We start from the raw sequence: 17,592 nt of genomic DNA, 5'->3' as shown, positions 1-17,592 counted from the left end.
TGTCCATACTGCTGTATATATAGTGTATGAAGGGGTGTCCATACTGCTGTATATATAGTGTATGAAGGGGTGTCCATACTGCTGTATATATAGTGTATGAAGGGGTGTCCATACTGCTGCTGTATATATAGTGTATGAAGGGGTGTCCATACTGCTGCTGTATATATAGTGTATGAAGGGGTGTCCATACTGCTGTATATATATATAGTGTATGAAGGGGTGTCCATACTGCTGTATATATAGTGTATCAAGGGGTGTCCTCATACTGCTGTATATATAGTGTATGAAGGGGTGTCCATACTGCTGTATATATAGTGTATGAAGGGGTGTCCATACTGCTGTATATATAGTGTATGAAGGGGTGTCCATACTGCTGTATATATAGTGTATGAAGGGGTGTCCATACTGCTGTATATATAGTGTATGAAGGGGTGTCCATACTGCTGTATATATAGTGTATGAAGGGGTGTCCATACTGCTGTATATATAGTGTATGAAGGGGTGTCCTCATACTGCTGTATATATAGTGTATGAAGGGGTGTCCATACTGCTGTATATATAGTGTATGAAGGGGTGTCCATACTACTGTATATATAGTGTGTGAAGGGGTGTCCATACTGCTGTATATATAGTGTATGAAGGGGTGTCCATACTGCTGTATATATAGTGTATGAAGGGGTGTCCATACTGCTGTATATATAGTGTATGAAGGGGTGTCCATACTGCTGTATATATAGTGTATGAAGGGGTGTCCATACTGCTGTATATATAGTGTATGAAGGGGTGTCCATACTGCTGCTGTATATATAGTGTATGAAGGGGTGTCCATACTGCTGTATATATAGTGTATGAAGGGGTGTCCATACTGCTGTATATATAGTGTATGAAGGGGTGTCCATACTGCTGTATATATAGTGTATGAAGGGGTGTCCATACTGCTGTATATATAGTGTATGAAGGGGTGTCCATACTGCTGTATATATAGTGTATGAAGGGGTGTCCATACTGCTGTATATATAGTGTATGAAGGGGTGTCCATACTGCTGTATATATAGTGTATGAAGGGGTGTCCATACTGCTGTATATATAGTGTATGAAGGGGTGTCCGTACTGCTGTATATATAGTGTATGAAGGGGTGTCCGTACTGCTGTATATATAGTGTATGAAGGGGTGTCCATACTGCTGTATATATAGTGTATGAAGGGGTGTCCATACTGCTGTATATATAGTGTATGAAGGGGTGTCCATACTGCTGTATTCATGGGTCATTATATCATTTTCACAAGCTACTTTCTTAAGAGATTTTCACCACAAAAAGCCGGTGATGTCGTGTGATGTCATTTCCTGCCTCTTGTTGCTAGGCACCAGAGGTTCTACTCCCTGCTGGACAGGTTCCGAGCCACCGTTGCAGAGGACACCAGCAGCCCCTCCCCTCCTGTGACATCACACCCCCTGGATGGGGAACCGCCACCTGCCCCTGAACTAGTCCAGGCTGACAAGGTGTGTGTGTGTCTGTGTGCTTTATAAAACGTCTGTTTGGGTCATATTCAACGTGTGTATTGTCTTGTTCCAGGAGTGGTATGTTGCCTTGGTGATGTCCCAGTGTTGTCTCCGTGGTGACGGGTCGTTCCTGGAGACAACGGAACTCCTGACCAAACTACCTCCTGACGACCTCTCTACCATCATGACCTGCAAGGTAACACACACACACACACACACACACACACTCCAAACTACCCTGTCTTATCCCTCAAAGCACACACTGACCTCTCTCTCTCTCTCTCTCCACCAGGACTTCAACCTGTCTCTCCTCTGTCCGTGTCTGAGCCTGGGGGTTCAGAGGTTAACCCGGGGTCAGGGGTCGTTGCTATTGGAGACAGCCCTGGCCGTGACCCTGGATCATCTGAGCGGGGTCACACAGCTACTTCCTGTTCCACACCATTCCTTCCTGCCGCCGGCCAAACCTGACCCGGCAGAGCCCTACTGGGACAAACTGGCTATCGTCTATGGTAAGACTAACCCGGCAGAGCCCTACTGGGACAAACTGGCTATCGTCTATGGTAAGACTAACTCGGAAGGTTGTTGGTTCGAATCCTGGGCTGAAAAATGGGAGGATCTGGCAACGAAAAGCCTTTCCTCGCTGTACGTCAGATTGAGTCTGTGACGTTACCTGATTAAACTGTGGATATGGACCTGGCCAGATTGTTCCATTATCACACTGTGATGTTACCTGATTAAACTGTGGATATGGACCTGGCCAGATTGTACCATTATCACACTGTGATGTTACCTGATTAAACTGTGGATATGGACCTGGCCAGATTGTACCATTATCACACTGTGATGTTACCTGATTAAACTGTGGATATGGACCTGGCCAGATTGTACCATTATCACACTGTGATGTTACCTGATTAAACTGTGGATATGGACCTGGCCAGATTGTACCATTATCACACTGTGATGTTACCTGATTAAACTGTGGATATGGACCTGGCCAGATTGTACCATTATCACACTGTGATGTTACCTGATTAAACTGTGGATATGGACCTGGCCAGATTGTTCCATTATCACACTGTGATGTTACCTGATTAAACTGTGGATATGGACCTGGCCAGATTGTACCATTATCACACTGTGATGTTACCTGATTAAACTGTGGATATGGACCTGGCCAGATTGTACCATTATCACACTGTGATGTTACCTGATTAAACTGTGGATATGGACCTGGCCAGATTGTACCATTATCACACTGTGATGTTACCTGATTAAACTGTGGATATGGACCTGGCCAGATTGTACCATTATCACACTGTGATGTTACCTGATTAAACTGTGGATATGGACCTGGCCAGATTGTACCATTATCACACTGTGATGTTACCTGATTAAACTGTGGATATGGACCTGGCCAGATTGTACCATCTGCTTCAGGTGTGTGGTTCCATTCTGGCCATTTAGCTGGCGAGGCCACGTCAGCCAACTACCAGCACAGGCAGCGCTCGCCTCCCGAGGGAGTTGGGAAAACAACTGAAAGTTATGAGTCCTAGAAATAGTTTTCACACGCTAACTTTAGATGTCCCAACTCAGAATCAAACACGATCCTCAAAAATAACATGGTCTCTGTGGTAGAACGTTTATTTTGATTACGTGATCATAAATCGTTCTTCTGACAAAGCATGTAAACGTTTTTATATCAAACTATTTATATGAATCTGACGGTTCACAATAATCATGTTATTGTGTACGTACTCCGTTCCCGGTCGTGTTCCTATTGGTCACTGGGATCTGCTCGTAACACCAGCCACACGACACCATAAAGACTCAAAATGTGTGCCGCCGTCCGAGCCTTCGACCGTACACACTGGTATGTAATCAGCAGACCTGGACCCTGTCACACAGACTCAGCCGTGAGGGGAAAAAACCCTGGCACTGGTATGTAATCAGCAGACCTGGACCCTGTCACACAGACTCAGCCGTGAGGGGAAAACCCCCCGGCACAAGACGGCTAAAACCGTAGTCTGTGCTGCCCTTTACGGTATCCTGGTGCTCCCAGGTCCTGCTGCCGTTGTGCCCTTGAGCAAGGCACTTTATCTTGAAATTAAAAGAGCATCTTTTGCAGAACCTGAAACTAGTGTGTTTTATATATATATATTTATATATATATATATATATATATATCTCTTTCACCTGTCAATTATTCTGTTGTTTTCTAGGTGAGGCATGGCTCTACCCTCTCTATGTAGAGCTGTCTCAGTATCTGCTGTGTGTGTATTGTAGGTGAGGCATGGCTCTACCCTCTCTATGTAGAGCTGTCTCAGTATCCTGCTGTGTGTGTATTGTAGGTGAGGCATGGCTCTACCCTCTCTATGTAGAGCTGTCTCAGTGTCTGCTGTGTGTGTATTCTAGGTGAGGCTGGACTCTACCCGCGGGTGATGTCTCTGTGTAGAGCGCTGTCTCAGTATCTGCTGTGTGTGGGTCAGCTTCCTTCCCCTCTACAAATCCCTGAAGACAAACAACATCTCATCGCCACCTTCATCACCATGGCGACCGAGGTAAAAAGTTTATAATCCCTGACCTCTAACCCTTGACCCTGTCCCTGGCCAATGAGAAAATACTTTTGGGGGGGGGCGCCTATGTCCAAACACTATAAAACATTTTAGATATTTAAAAAAAAATATTTTAGGGAAAACGTTTCAATGTATAAACCGCTAAAACCAGATATAGAGTATGTAGAAGAGATAATGGACTTTATGTATTTGGTAATATTATCATCTTTGAGAAATAAAAATCACCTAAATAAAAGTTAGACGGTCAGGAAGAATTGAAAATTCCCTCCCAAACAGTGAATTTAGCGCTATGGATTTAGTTGTTATGTTTAGCACTATGGGTTTAGATGTTATGTTTAGCACTATGGATTTAGATGTTATGTTTAGGCACTATGGATTTAGTTGTTATGTTTAGCACTATGGATTTAGTTGTTATGTTTAGCACTATGGATTTAGATGTTATGTTTAGCACTATGGATTTAGATGTTATGTTTAGCACTATGGATTTAGATGTTATGTTTAGCACTATGGATTTAGATGTTATGTTTGGCACTATGGATTTAGTTGTTATGTTTAGCACTATGGATTTAGATGTTATGTTTAGCACTATGGATTTAGATGTTATGTTTAGCACTATGGATTTAGATGTTATGTTTAGCACTATGGATTTAGATGTTATGTTTGGCACTATGGATTTAGTTGTTATGTTTAGCACTATGGATTTAGATGTTATGTTTAGCACTATGGATTTAGATGTTATGTTTAGCACTATGGATTTAGATGTTATGTTTAGCACTATGGATTTAATGTTATGTTTGAGCTGAAGGACACAGCATCAGTCATGGCAACATGCCTATCATTCACCAAAAGTAGCTTTTAAAACCGCAACATTTTCTCTCAGCTCCATGGAGACATTTCTAGAATTGCAGGAAATTTCCTTAAAACTTTGAACATTTCACTACACCGCCAAGATGGGGGATGGCCACTCGCTCACCACCTAAGCCCCTTTTTGTTCCAGAATAAACCCTGCTTCATGGTGTTGTCTCTCTCTCTCTCTAGTTGGTGGTCTGGCGTGTTCTCCAGGACAGTGTTCCTCTGAGTGTTGACCTGCAGGGGGCTCTGTCCTGTCTGTGTCTGGCCCTGCAACAACCCTGTGTTTGGAACACGCTGTCTACAGCCCAGTACAAAACACACACCTGCTCTGTCATACACTGTCTACGACTCCTCATCACTGCAGGTTAGTGTGTGTGTGTGAAGGAGAGAGGCAATCGACGTGGACACAATTAGTGGATTTGCATGTGGTGTGAATGTGACAAAACCATAATTATAAACTGGATGGTTTGAGCCCTGAATACCGATTGGCAGACCGTATACCACGGGTATGACAAAACATTTATTTTTACTGCTCTAATTTCTTTGTTAACCAGTTTATAACAGCAATAATTAACCGTATGGCTTTGTGGTACAGTATATTGCCGGTATACCACGGTTAAGGGCTGTATCCGGGCACTCCGTGTTGTGTCGTGCCTAAGAACAACCCTTAGCCGGGGTATGTTGACCATATACCACACCCCCTCAGGCCTTATAGCCTACGTAACTTCTAGGCTTTTCTTCTGCTGCCGATGTTTATTACACATCCACATAAAGTATTAAACTCTCTCTCCTCTACCTCTCCCTCCCTTTTCCTCTTTCTCTCCTCTCCCTCTCTTCTTTCCTCTCTCTCTCTCTCTCCTCCCTCTCTCTCCTCTCCTCTCCCTTTCTCCTCTCTAGTGGCAGTAGGTCCAGGTGACCATCTCTTACATCCAGAGAGGAAGAGAACCACCAGGTCAGACAGTGATACAGACCAGGTCCTCTCTCCAAACACTGACAGTAAGTAATATAGTTGTTGTGTGTTTCCATGATCTTATCATTTTATTCAGTCAGTCTCAGTGACGTTAGAACGTGTTTCATCATAGTTAAGTCTTCTGGCTAGTGGCTACTAATACAGTCTGTTGGCTTGCTGTGTTTTAATGTGCATTTAGATGTGTTACTGTTCTCTCTAATGTGTGTGTGTGTGTGTGTGTTCCAGACGTGTGTGAGCGACGGTCGTGTGAGATCATGGCCGAGCTGGTGGAGGGTCTCCAGAGCGTTCTGTCTCTGGGTCACCATAGAAACAGCGGAATCCCAGCCTTCCTCACGCCGATGCTCCGAAACATCATCATCAGTCTGTCCAGACTACCACTGGTCAACAGCTACACTAGAGTCCCCCCCCTGGTCAGTCACTGGTCAACAGCTACACTAGAGTCCCCCCCCTGGTCAGTCACTGGTCAACAGCTACACTAGAGTCCCCCCCCTGGTCAGTCACTGGTCAACAGCTACTCTAGAGTCCCCCCCCCCCGGTCAGTCACTGGTCAACAGCTATACTAGAGTCCGTCCCCCCCCCTGGTCAGTCACTGGTCAACAGCTACACTAGAGTCCCCCCCCCTGGTCAGTCACTGGTCAACAGCTACACTAGAGTCCCCCCCCCCCCCTGGTGTGTGTGAGATGTTTCAATGAAACATCAACACAACAGCTCTGCCAGTGACTCGGCCAAAAGCCTTAGCTTCTATTTTCACCTATTACAACTTACGACACATGCAAAGGAACACTTTTTAACGTTTTGTGTCCAGTGTTGCAGCTTTAAAGCCTAGTTATTTTTTGCGACCCCCCCCCCCCCCCCCAGTGTATTTCCCCTGTAACGTGTCTGTGTGTAACCTCTGTAGGTGTGGAAGCTGGGCTGGTCCCCTCGGCCGGGGGGAGAGTTTGGGACCACCCTGCCTGAGATCCCTGTGGAGTTCCTTCAGGAGAAAGACGTGTTCAGGGAGTTCCTCTATCGCATCAACACACTGGGTGAGAGGGCCAAGTGTTTATAACCTGATATGTCATTGTTCTAGAGGTCTATTCCATATCTACAGTAGACTGTTAGACTGATCCTGTAAGTGTTTATAAGCTGTAGTATGAACATTTGTGGTATTCAGGCTGGAGCAGTAGGACCCAGTTTGAAGAGACCTGGGCCACACTGCTGGGAGTTCTGGTCACTCAACCCATCTCTATGGACCAGGAGGAGGAGAGAGAACAGGAGGTACACACACCTCTCTCTCTCGCTCTCTCTCTGTCTCTCTCTATCTCTCTCTCTCTGTCTGTCTCTCTCTCTGTCTCTCTCTCTGTCTCTCTCTCTGTCTGTCTCCCTCTGTCTCTGTCTGTCTCTCTCTCAATTCATTTTAAGGGCTTTATTGACATGGGAAACATATGTTAACATTGCCAAAGCAAGTGAGGTAGATAATATACAAAAGGGAAATAAACAATAAAAATCAACAGTAAACATTACACTCACAGAAGTTCCAAAGGAATAAAGACATTACAAATGTCATATTATGTCTATATACAGTGTTGTAACGATGTACAAATAGTTCAAGTAGAAAAGGGAAAATAAATAAACATAAATATGGGTTAGATTTACAATGGTGTTTGTCTCCATCTTTGTCTCTCTGTGTCTCTGTCTCTCTCTGTGTCTCTCTCTCCGTGTCTCTCTGTGTCTCTCTCTCTCTCTCTGTGTCTCTCTGTCTCTCTCTGTGTCTCTGTGTCTCTCTCTCTCTCTGTGTGTCTCTCTCTCTCTCTCTCTCTCTCTGTCTGTCTCTCTCTCTGTGTGTTGAACAGGAGGACTTGGAGCGGACCCAGTTGAATGTGTTAGCAGTGCAGGCCATCACCTCTCTGGTTCTGAGTGCCATGACTCTCCCTACTGCTGGAAACCCTGCTGTCTCCTGTCTGGAACAACAGCCTAGAAACAAGACCCTTAAAGTCCTGGACACACGGTACACACACACACACACACACACACGGTACACACACACACACGGTACACACACACACACGATACACACACAGACATGGTACACACACACACATGGTACACACACACATGGTACACACATATTAAGTTTCAAGTTTTAATGTCACGTGCACAAGTACAGTGAAATTACTTATTTTACTAACTCAAATTACAAGATGGCCGCCGTTCTTTCAGACTCAACTTTTCTCTTGTACTGTTTACACAATGTATCCGTTATTATTCACTACAACCGACAACAACTTTTGAACATCAGATCGGTAGTTATTTACCCCAGTTCTGGTTTCTACTTCTACTCTGGGCTGTGTCTGTAATTCTGACCCAATTATCAGGCTACCCATTATACACACCCACACCAAGCAACAGCCTAAAATACCACAGTCTTCAGACTTTCTCACTTTGTAGAATGGCTTTTCCCCTCATACTATATTCATATTGACAGGTGACCTAGTTATTCCTGACATCGCGGTGGTCTTGTCTTCCCGTCAGGTTTGGCAGGAAGTTGTCAGTGATCAGAGGAGTGGTGGAGAGAGAGATCCAGGCCATGGTGTCTAAGAGAGACAACGTCCACACACACCACCCCTACCACACCTGGGACCCTGTCCCCTCCCTGTCTGCTGTCTCAGCAGGTAACACACCTGGGACCCTGTCCCCTCCCTGTCTGCTGTCTCACCAGGTAACACACCTGGTACCCTGTCCCCTCCCTGTCTGCTGTCTCAGCAGGTAACACACCTGGTACCCTGTCCCCTCCCTCTCTGCTGTCTCACCCGGTAACACACCTGGTACCCTGTCCCCTCCCTGTCTGCTGTCTCACCAGGTAACACACCTGGGACCCTGTCCCCTCCCTGTCTGCTGTCTCAGCAGGTAACACACCTGGGACCCTGTCCCCTCCCTGTCTGCTGTCTCACCAGGTAACACACCTGGTACCCTGTCCCCTCCCTGTCTGCTGTCTCAGCAGGTAACACACCTGGGACCCTGTCCCCTCCCTGTCTGCTGTCTCACCAGGTAACACACCTGGGACCCTGTCCCCTCCCTGTCTGCTGTCTCAGCAGGTAACACACCTGGGACCCTGTCCCCTCCCTGTCTGCTGTCTCGCAGGTAACACACCTGGGACCCTGTCCCCTCCCTGTCTGCTGTCTCACCAGGTAACACACCTGGTACCCTGTCCCCTCCCTGTCTGCTGTCTCACCAGGTAACACACCTGGGACCCTGTCCCCTCCCTGTCTGCTGTCTCAGCAGGTAACACACCTGGGACCCTGTCCCCTCCCTGTCTGCTGTCTCACCAGGTAACACACCTGGTACCCTGTCCCCTCCCTGTCTGCTGTCTCAGCAGGTAACACACCTGGGACCCTGTCCCCTCCCTGTCTGCTGTCTCACCAGGTAACACACCTGGGACCCTGTCCCCTCCCTGTCTGCTGTCTCAGCAGGTAACACACCTGGGACCCTGTCCCCTCCCTGTCTGCTGTCTCGCAGGTAACACACCTGGGACCCTGTCCCCTCCCTGTCTGCTGTCTCACCAGGTAACACACCTGGTACCCTGTCCCCTCCCTGTCTGCTGTCTCAGCAGGTAACACACCTGGGACCCTGTCCCCTCCCTGTCTGCTGTCTCAGCAGGTAACACACCTGGGACCCTGTCCCCTCCCTGTCTGCTGTCTCACCAGGTAGACCTAGTTGTTTGTAGTAGTGCCATCCTGGGGTCAGATCCATTCAGCTGTGCAGGGTTCAGAGGTCCTCATGGGTCCTAGTAATTGATGAACAGTGTGTTTCTCTGTGTGTCTCAGCAGGTACACTGATCAGCCATGAAAAACTCCTGCTCCAGATCAACACAGAGAGAGAGATGGGAAACATGGACTACAAACTGGGACAGGTAGGATGGAGGGGAGTGAAGGAAAGAGGGGGCTAGGGAGGAAAGGGAAGACAGACAGACAGACCAAATGGCAAAGCTGTGTGTCCTTCTCTTGCAGATATTTTTAGGGTCTCTCTCTAAATCCTCTCCTTTGTCTCTCTCTCTCTCTCTCTAAATCCTCTCCTTTGTCTCTCTCTCCATCAGGTGTCCATCCATTCTGTGTGGCTGGGGAACAACATTACCCCTCTGAGAGAGGAAGAGTGGGGTGAAGATGAGGAAGATGAGACTGATACTCCGGCCCCCGCCTCTCTTCCTACCTCTCCTATCAATTCCAGGTAAAACACACACACACACACACACACACACACACACACACACACACACCTCTCAAAGCAGGATACAGGTGTAGACATCCACTCCTGTTCTCTCTCTCTCTCTCTCTAACCTCCTCCTCTCTTCTCCTTCTACAGGAAGCATCGTGCAGGTGTAGACATCCACTCCTGTTCTCAGTTCCTATTGGAGCTTTACAGCCAGTGGCTCCTCCCCGGTTCCCCTAGCAACAGACGCACCCCTGTTGTGCTCATCAGCGAGGTCGTCCGATCGGTAAGAACACAGACTCGTTAGTTTGTTCATTCATTCACACAATGGTTACATTGGATTGAGGACTAAGGTGGAAACTCCCTCCAGCCATACTTGCACTGATGCATGATGGGATGGGGAGAGAATCACTCTCGTATTTCTTTGTTGATCATTTCCTTGGTTGATAAAGAGGTTCCTCCCTCCCGTCTCTCTAGTTGTTGGCGGTCTCTGACCTGTTCACGGAGCGTAACCAGTTTGACATGATGTTCACCACTCTGATGGAGCTGCAGAAGAGCCATCCTGCTGAAGATGAGATAGTGAACCAGTACCTGGTGCCTGCTCTCTGCAAGGCTGCAGCTGTACTGGGCATGGTGAGACACACCACTGTTTCCCCCTACGCTCATTTTACATACAAATCTTCTACTGTCCCGTGGCAAAATAAGCTTTCAAATGGTTACATTTGGTTGGTCGCTGTGGCCAAGAGGAGGGCCTATAAAATGTTTGCTTGGAGACCACGCCATTGGCCACGCCCACAAATGTTTTTTTCTTTGTTATATGTGTGCTTACAAACCTGTGTGTGTGTGTTCAGGACAAGGCTACGTCTGAACCTGTGTGTCGGGTGTTGGAGCTGACCCTGCGCAGCACCCACCTCCCCAGCCGTATGGGAGCGCTGCACGGCCTTCTGTATGTACTGGAGTGTGACCTGCTGGACGACACGGTGAAACAACTGATACCTGCTGTCTCTGAGTACATACTGAGTAACCTACGGGCCATAGCACAGTGAGTAACACACACACACACACACACACACACACACACACACAGCCCACTTAAAATGGTTTGGGATGAGTTGGACCTCAGTGAAGGAAAAGCAGCCAACAAGTGCATATGTGGGAACTCCTTTAAGACTGTTGGAAAATAATTCCAGGTGAAGCTGGTTGAGAGAATGCCAAGAGTGTGCAAAGCTGTCGTCATGGCAAAGGGTGGCTACTTGATCAGAACCTTGTCCTAAGGTTCAACCGTCCCCTGATGTTAATAGCAGACTAAACCATGCTGGGTTGAAGACCTACGTCTCTGTGTGTCCCTGCTGTTGATATTGAAAGAGAACCAGGACCTTAATTTGACCCCTCTGATGGTCTACATCATTAAATTACAGTCAATCAGCCATTCAAGGTCAGCCTCATTTGTGAGGGTAATGATTCTGTGTGTGGTATTAGATCTGAGATGTAATTTTCTATTGTCAGGGATAAATGTAATGAGGATGGATGTCATTCCTTCTGTGTGCTCTAGTCACGGACGAGGCTAGGATGAAATGCATGGTCATGACTAGTTCTGCAAAGCAACCAGTAATTTACTAAAGTTACTGGAATCTTCAGTCATTTTGGTAATTAACACAATATCTATGGCAATCTATGGTAATTTTGGTAATTTATACTTGGATAACTTAAAAAAAAAAGATGTATTCAAACATACAGTTGAGTTTACATACACTCAGGTTGGAGTCATTAAAACTCGTTTTTACAACCACTCCACAAATTTCTTGTTGACAAACTATAGTTTTAACAAGTCGGTTAGGACATCTACTTTGTGCATCGCACAAGTCATTTTTCCAACAGTTGTTTACAGATTAATTCACTTATAATTCACTGTATCATAATTCCAGTGGGTCAGAAGTTTACATACACTAAGTTGACTGTGCTTTTAAACAGTTTGGAAAATTCCAGAAAATTATGTCATGGCTTTAGAAGCTTCTGATAGGCTAATTGACATCATATGAGTCAATTGGAGGTGTACCTGTGGATGTATTTCAAGGCTTACCTTCAAACTCCGTGCCTCTGCTTGACATCATGGGAAAATCAAAAGAAATCAGCCCAAGACCTCAGAAAAAAAATTGTAGACCTCCACAAGTCTGGTTCATCCTTGGGAGCAATTTCCAAATGCCTGAAGGTACCACGTTCATCTGTACAAACAATAGTACACAAGTATAAGCACCATGGGACCACGCAGCCGTCATACCGCTCAGGAAGGAGACGCGTTCTGTCTCCTAGAGATGAACGGACTTTGGTGCGAAAAGTGCAAACCAATCCGAGAACAACAGCAAAGGACCTTGTGAAAATGCTAGAAGAAACGGGTACAAAAGTATCTATTTCCACAGTTAAACGAGTCCTATATCGACACAACCTGAAAGGCCGCTCAGCAAGGAAGAAGCCACTGCTCCAAAACCGCCATAAAAAAGCCAGATGACAGTTTGCAACTGTACATGGGGACAAAGATTGTACTTTTTGGAGAAATATCCTCTGGTCTGATGAAACAAAAATAGAACTGTTTGGTCATATTGACCATCATTATGTTTGGAGGAAAAAGGGGGAGGCTTGCAAGCTGAAGAACACCATCCCAACCGTGAAGCACGGGGGTGGCAGTATCATGTTGTGGGGGTGCTTTGCTGCAGGAGGGACTGGTGCACTTCACAAAATAGATGGCATCATGAGGAGGGAAAATGATGTGGATATATTGAAGCAACAACTCAAGACATCAGTCAGGAAGTTAAAGCTTGGTCGCAAATGGGTCTTCCAAATGGACAATGGCCCCAAGCATTCTTCCAAAGTTGTGGCAAAATGACTTAAGGACAACAAAGTCAAGGTATTAGAGTGGCCATCACAAAGCCCTGACCTCAATCCTATAGAAAATTTGTGGGCAGAACTGAAAAAGCGTGTGCGAGCATGGAGGCCTACAAACCTGACTCAGTTACACCAACTCTGTCAGGAGGAATGGGCTAAAATTCACCCAACTTATTGTGGGAAGCTTGTGGTAGGCTACCCAAAACGTTTGACCCAAGTTAAACAATTTAAAGGCAATGCTACCAAATACTAATTGAGTGTATGTAAACTTCTGACCCACTGGGAATGTGATGAAAGAAATAAAAGCTGAAATAAATAATTCTCTCTGCTATTATTCTGACATTTCACATTCTTAGAATAAAGTGGTGATCCTAACTGACCTAAGACAATTTTTCCTCGGATTAAATGTCAGGAATTGTGAAAAACTGAGATTAAACGTATTTGGCTAAGGTGTATGCAAACTTCCGATTTCAACTGTAGTATAAATGTTTTGTGACCATGCGTTTCTAGTGGATAGACTGTATGGTTCAAAAGAAAATACACTAAAATAGATAAAAAATTTAATAATTAATGAAAAGGCATCTAATCAACAATGGCATTATAATCCTAACATATTGACATAGTCCAATGAAGTGTAATATATTGTAAAGGATGTGTCATGCTGAAAGCTAAGCTGATGGTTTATATTATAATACCCCCAATGGTATTCACTAAGCTGCACTAAGCTGATGGTTTATATTATAATAACCCCAATGGTATTCACTAAGCTGATGGTTTATATTTTAATAACCCCAATGGTATTCACTAAGCTGATGGTTTATATTATAATAACCCCAATGGTATTCACTAAGCTGATGGTTTATATTATAATAACCCCAATGGTATTCACTAAGCTGAGGGTTTATATTATAATAACCCCAATGGTATTCACTAAGCTGATGGTTTATATTATAATAACCCCAATGGTATTCACTAAGCTGATGGTTTATATTATAACACCCCCAATGGTATTCACTAAGCTGCACTAAGCTGATGGTTTATATTATAATAACCCCAATGGTATTCACTAAGCTGATGGTTTATATTTAGGCTAATTTTGGTCATTTAGCTGTTTTCCAGAGTGGCTTCCAGTTAGTGCGTTCATTTTAAAGTAGCTAGGTAAGACAACCACATATCAGTTATATTAAGTACAACTTTCCCTCAGTCATTGCTAGTAATGTCTCTCTGTCTCTCTCTCTCTCTCTCTCTGTCTGTCTCTCTGTCTCTCTCTCTCTGTCTGTCTCTCTGTCTCTCTCTCTGTCTCTCAGCTGTGTGAACCTGCACAACCAGCAGCATGTCTTGGTGATGTGTGCTGTGGCCTTTTACATGATGGAGAACTACCCTCTGGATGTAGGAGCTGAGTTTACAGCTGGAGTTATACAGGTTAGTACTGTAGTACTGCTGGGGTTGTACAGGTTAGTACTGCTGGGGTTGTACAGGTTAGTACTGTAGTACTACTGGGGTTATACAGGTTAGTACTGTAGTACTGCTGGGGTTATACAGGTTAGTACTGCAGTACTGCTGGGGTTATACAGGTTAGTACTGCTGGGGTTATACAGGTTAGTACTGTAGTACTGCTGGGTTATACAGGTTAGTATTGTAGTACTGCTGGGGTTATACAGGTTAGTACTGTAGTACTGCTGGGGTTATACAGGTTAGTACTGTAGTACTGCTGGGGTTATACAGGTTAGTATTGTAGTACTGCTGGGGTTATACAGGTTAGTACTATAGTACTGCTGAGGTTATACAGGTTAGTACTGCTGGGGTTATACAGGTTAGTACTGCTGAGGTTGTACAGGTTAGTACTAATCCATCTCTCTCTCCCTCCGTCCCCCATTCCACCTCTCTCCCCCTCCGTCCCCCCCTCCACCTCTCTCTCCCTCCGTCCCCCCTCCACCTCTCTAGATGTGTGGTGTGATGGTATCAGCCAGTGAAGACTCTACCCCCTCAGTGATCTACCACTGTGTGTTGCGTGGGTTGGAGCGCCTCCTGCTGTCGGAGCAGCTGTCTCGTATGGACGGAGAGGCGCTGGTTAAACTGAGTGTGGACAGGGTTAACATGCCCAGCCCTCACAGAGCCATGTCTGCACTGGGACTCATGCTCACCTGCATGTACACAGGTAACATCAACATATACCTAGTATCATCTAGCTAACGCTAGCTAGCTTAGCCCTGCATGTACACAGGTAACATTTATCTAGTATCATCTAACTAACTAACGCTAGCTAGCTTAGCCCTGCATGTACACAGGTAACATCTACCTATACCTAGTATCATCTAGCTAACGCTAGCTAGCTTAGCCCTGCATGTACACAGGTAACATCTACCTATACCTAGTATCATCTAACTAACGCTAGCTAGCTTAGCCCTGCATGTACACAGGTAATATCTACCTATACCTAGTATCATCTAGCTAACACTAGCTAGCTTAGCCCTGCATGTACACAGGTAACATTTATCTAGTATCATCTAACTAACTAACGCTAGCTAGCTTAGCCCTGCATGTACACAGGTAACATTTATCTAGTATCATCTAACTAACTAACGCTAGCTAGCTTAGCCCTGCATGTACACAGGTAACATCTACCTATACCTAGTATCATCTAGCTAACGCTAGCTAGCTTAGCCCTGCATGTACACAGGTAACATCTACCTATACCTAGTATCATCTAACTAACGCTAGCTAGCTTAGCCCTGCATGTACACAGGTAACATCTACCTATACCTAGTATCATCTAACTAACGCTAGCTAGCTTAGCCCTGCATGTACACAGGTAACATCTACCTATACCTAGTATCATCTAGCTAACGCTAGCTAGCTTAGCCCTGCATGTACACAGGTAATATCTACCTATACCTAGTATCATCTAGCTAACACTAGCTAGCTTAGCCCTGCATGTACACAGGTAACATCTACCTATACCTAGTATCATCTAACTAACGCTAGCTAGCTTAGCCCTGCATGTACACAGGTAACATTTATCTAGTATCATCTAACTAACTAACGCTAGCTAGCTTAGCCCTGCATGTACACAGGTAACATCTACCTATACCTAGTATCATCTAACTAACGCTAGCTAGCTTAGCCCTGCATGTACACAGGTAACATCTACCTATACCTAGTATCATCTAGCTAACGCTAGCTAGCTTAGCCCTGCATGTACACAGGTAATATCTACCTATACCTAGTATCATCTAGCTAACACTAGCTAGCTTAGCCCTGCATGTACACAGGTAACATCTACCTATACCTAGTATCATCTAACTAACGCTAGCTAGCTTAGCCCTGCATGTACACAGGTAACATCTACCTATACCTAGTATCATCTAACTAACGCTAGCTAGCTTAGCCCTGCATGTACACAGGTAACATCTACCTATACCTAGTATCATCTAACTAACGCTAGCTAGCTTAGCCCTGCATGTACACAGGTAATATCTACCTATACCTAGTATCATCTAGCTAACACTAGCTAGCTTAGCCCTGCATGTACACAGGTAACATTTATCTAGTATCATCTAACTAACTAACGCTAGCTAGCTTAGCCCTGCATGTACACAGGTAACATCTACCTATACCTAGTATCATCTAGCTAACGCTAGCTAGCTTAGCCCTGCATGTACACAGGTAACATCTACCTATACCTAGTATCATCTAACTAACGCTAGCTAGCTTAGCCCTGCATGTACACAGGTAACATCTACCTATACCTAGTATCATCTAACTAACGCTAGCTAGCTTAGCCCTGCATGTACACAGGTAACATCTACCTATACCTAGTATCATCTAGCTAACGCTAGCTAGCTTAGCCCTGCATGTACACAGGTAACATCTACCTATACCTAGTATCATCTAGCTAACGCTAGCTAGCTTAGCCCTGCATGTACACAGGTAACATCTACCTATACCTAGTATCATCTAACTAACGCTAGCTAGCTTAGCCCTGCATGTACACAGGTAACATCTACCTATACCTAGTATCATCTAGCTAACACTAGCTAGCTTAGCCCTGCATGTACACAGGGAAGATACTATAGCTGCCACTGCTACTATATTAACTGTACTAACGCTAGCTAGCTTAGCCCTGCATGTACACAGGGAAGACTAATAGATACTAGCTACTATCACCTAACAAACGTTAGCTACCTTGTATCATCTTACTAACGCTTGTTAGCTCATAGCTGCACATACACAGGTAAGACATCTAGACATACCTATACCTGGCTAACTAACTCTAGCTAGCTTATTCCTGCTATCTGCATGTACACAGCTATGATTTTACAACAACGATACCATCCTACTCATATTACACAAGTAGGGTAACTAGATACTAGTTAATATAACCTAACTAATGCTAACTTGCCTAGCCCTGCATGTATGTAGTTCCAAGACAACTAACTATTAGCCATTATCACTAAACTAATTCTAGGTAGCTTACGCTTGCATGTACGCATGAGAATAATGCATTACGCTGTAGGTGTATAACAAGTGTCCTGCCATGCTAGAGCTGGAATAAAGCTAACGTAACAATGTAGAGGCTATAGCTATCGCTAACATATCAATGTAGAGACTATCGCTAACATAACAAT

General features: G+C 45.0%; 1 protein-coding gene across 5 annotated transcripts in view; it reads left to right on the top strand.

Moving 5' to 3' along the window:
* LOC115184253 (huntingtin) overlaps positions 1 to 17,592 on the top strand; it is a 63,140-nt gene that overhangs the window by 43,178 nt on the left and 2,370 nt on the right. For 4 of the 5 annotated variants that reach the window (XM_029745287.1, XM_029745285.1, XM_029745286.1 and 1 more), the window contains exons 29-46: positions 1,363 to 1,501; positions 1,575 to 1,697; positions 1,794 to 2,061; positions 3,917 to 4,062; positions 5,116 to 5,293; positions 5,827 to 5,925; positions 6,125 to 6,309; positions 6,798 to 6,924; positions 7,053 to 7,156; positions 7,732 to 7,886; positions 8,411 to 8,550; positions 9,703 to 9,788; positions 9,972 to 10,102; positions 10,238 to 10,370; positions 10,562 to 10,717; positions 10,936 to 11,126; positions 14,272 to 14,386; positions 14,909 to 15,122. In XM_029745287.1, coding sequence (XP_029601147.1) covers positions 1,363 to 1,501; positions 1,575 to 1,697; positions 1,794 to 2,061; positions 3,917 to 4,062; positions 5,116 to 5,293; positions 5,827 to 5,925; positions 6,125 to 6,309; positions 6,798 to 6,924; positions 7,053 to 7,156; positions 7,732 to 7,886; positions 8,411 to 8,550; positions 9,703 to 9,788; positions 9,972 to 10,102; positions 10,238 to 10,370; positions 10,562 to 10,717; positions 10,936 to 11,126; positions 14,272 to 14,386; positions 14,909 to 15,122 — 2,690 coding nt within the window. The remainder of the gene's footprint in view (positions 1 to 1,362; positions 1,502 to 1,574; positions 1,698 to 1,793; positions 2,062 to 3,916; positions 4,063 to 5,115; positions 5,294 to 5,826; positions 5,926 to 6,124; positions 6,310 to 6,797; positions 6,925 to 7,052; positions 7,157 to 7,731; positions 7,887 to 8,410; positions 8,551 to 9,702; positions 9,789 to 9,971; positions 10,103 to 10,237; positions 10,371 to 10,561; positions 10,718 to 10,935; positions 11,127 to 14,271; positions 14,387 to 14,908; positions 15,123 to 17,592) is intronic. The other variant, XM_029745288.1, reaches the window with a different exon arrangement.

Source organism: Salmo trutta, unplaced genomic scaffold (assembly GCF_901001165.1).
Source record: "Salmo trutta unplaced genomic scaffold, fSalTru1.1, whole genome shotgun sequence".
Taxonomy (NCBI): Eukaryota; Metazoa; Chordata; class Actinopteri; order Salmoniformes; family Salmonidae; genus Salmo; species Salmo trutta.
This window is presented reverse-complemented; position numbering and strand designations above follow the sequence as displayed.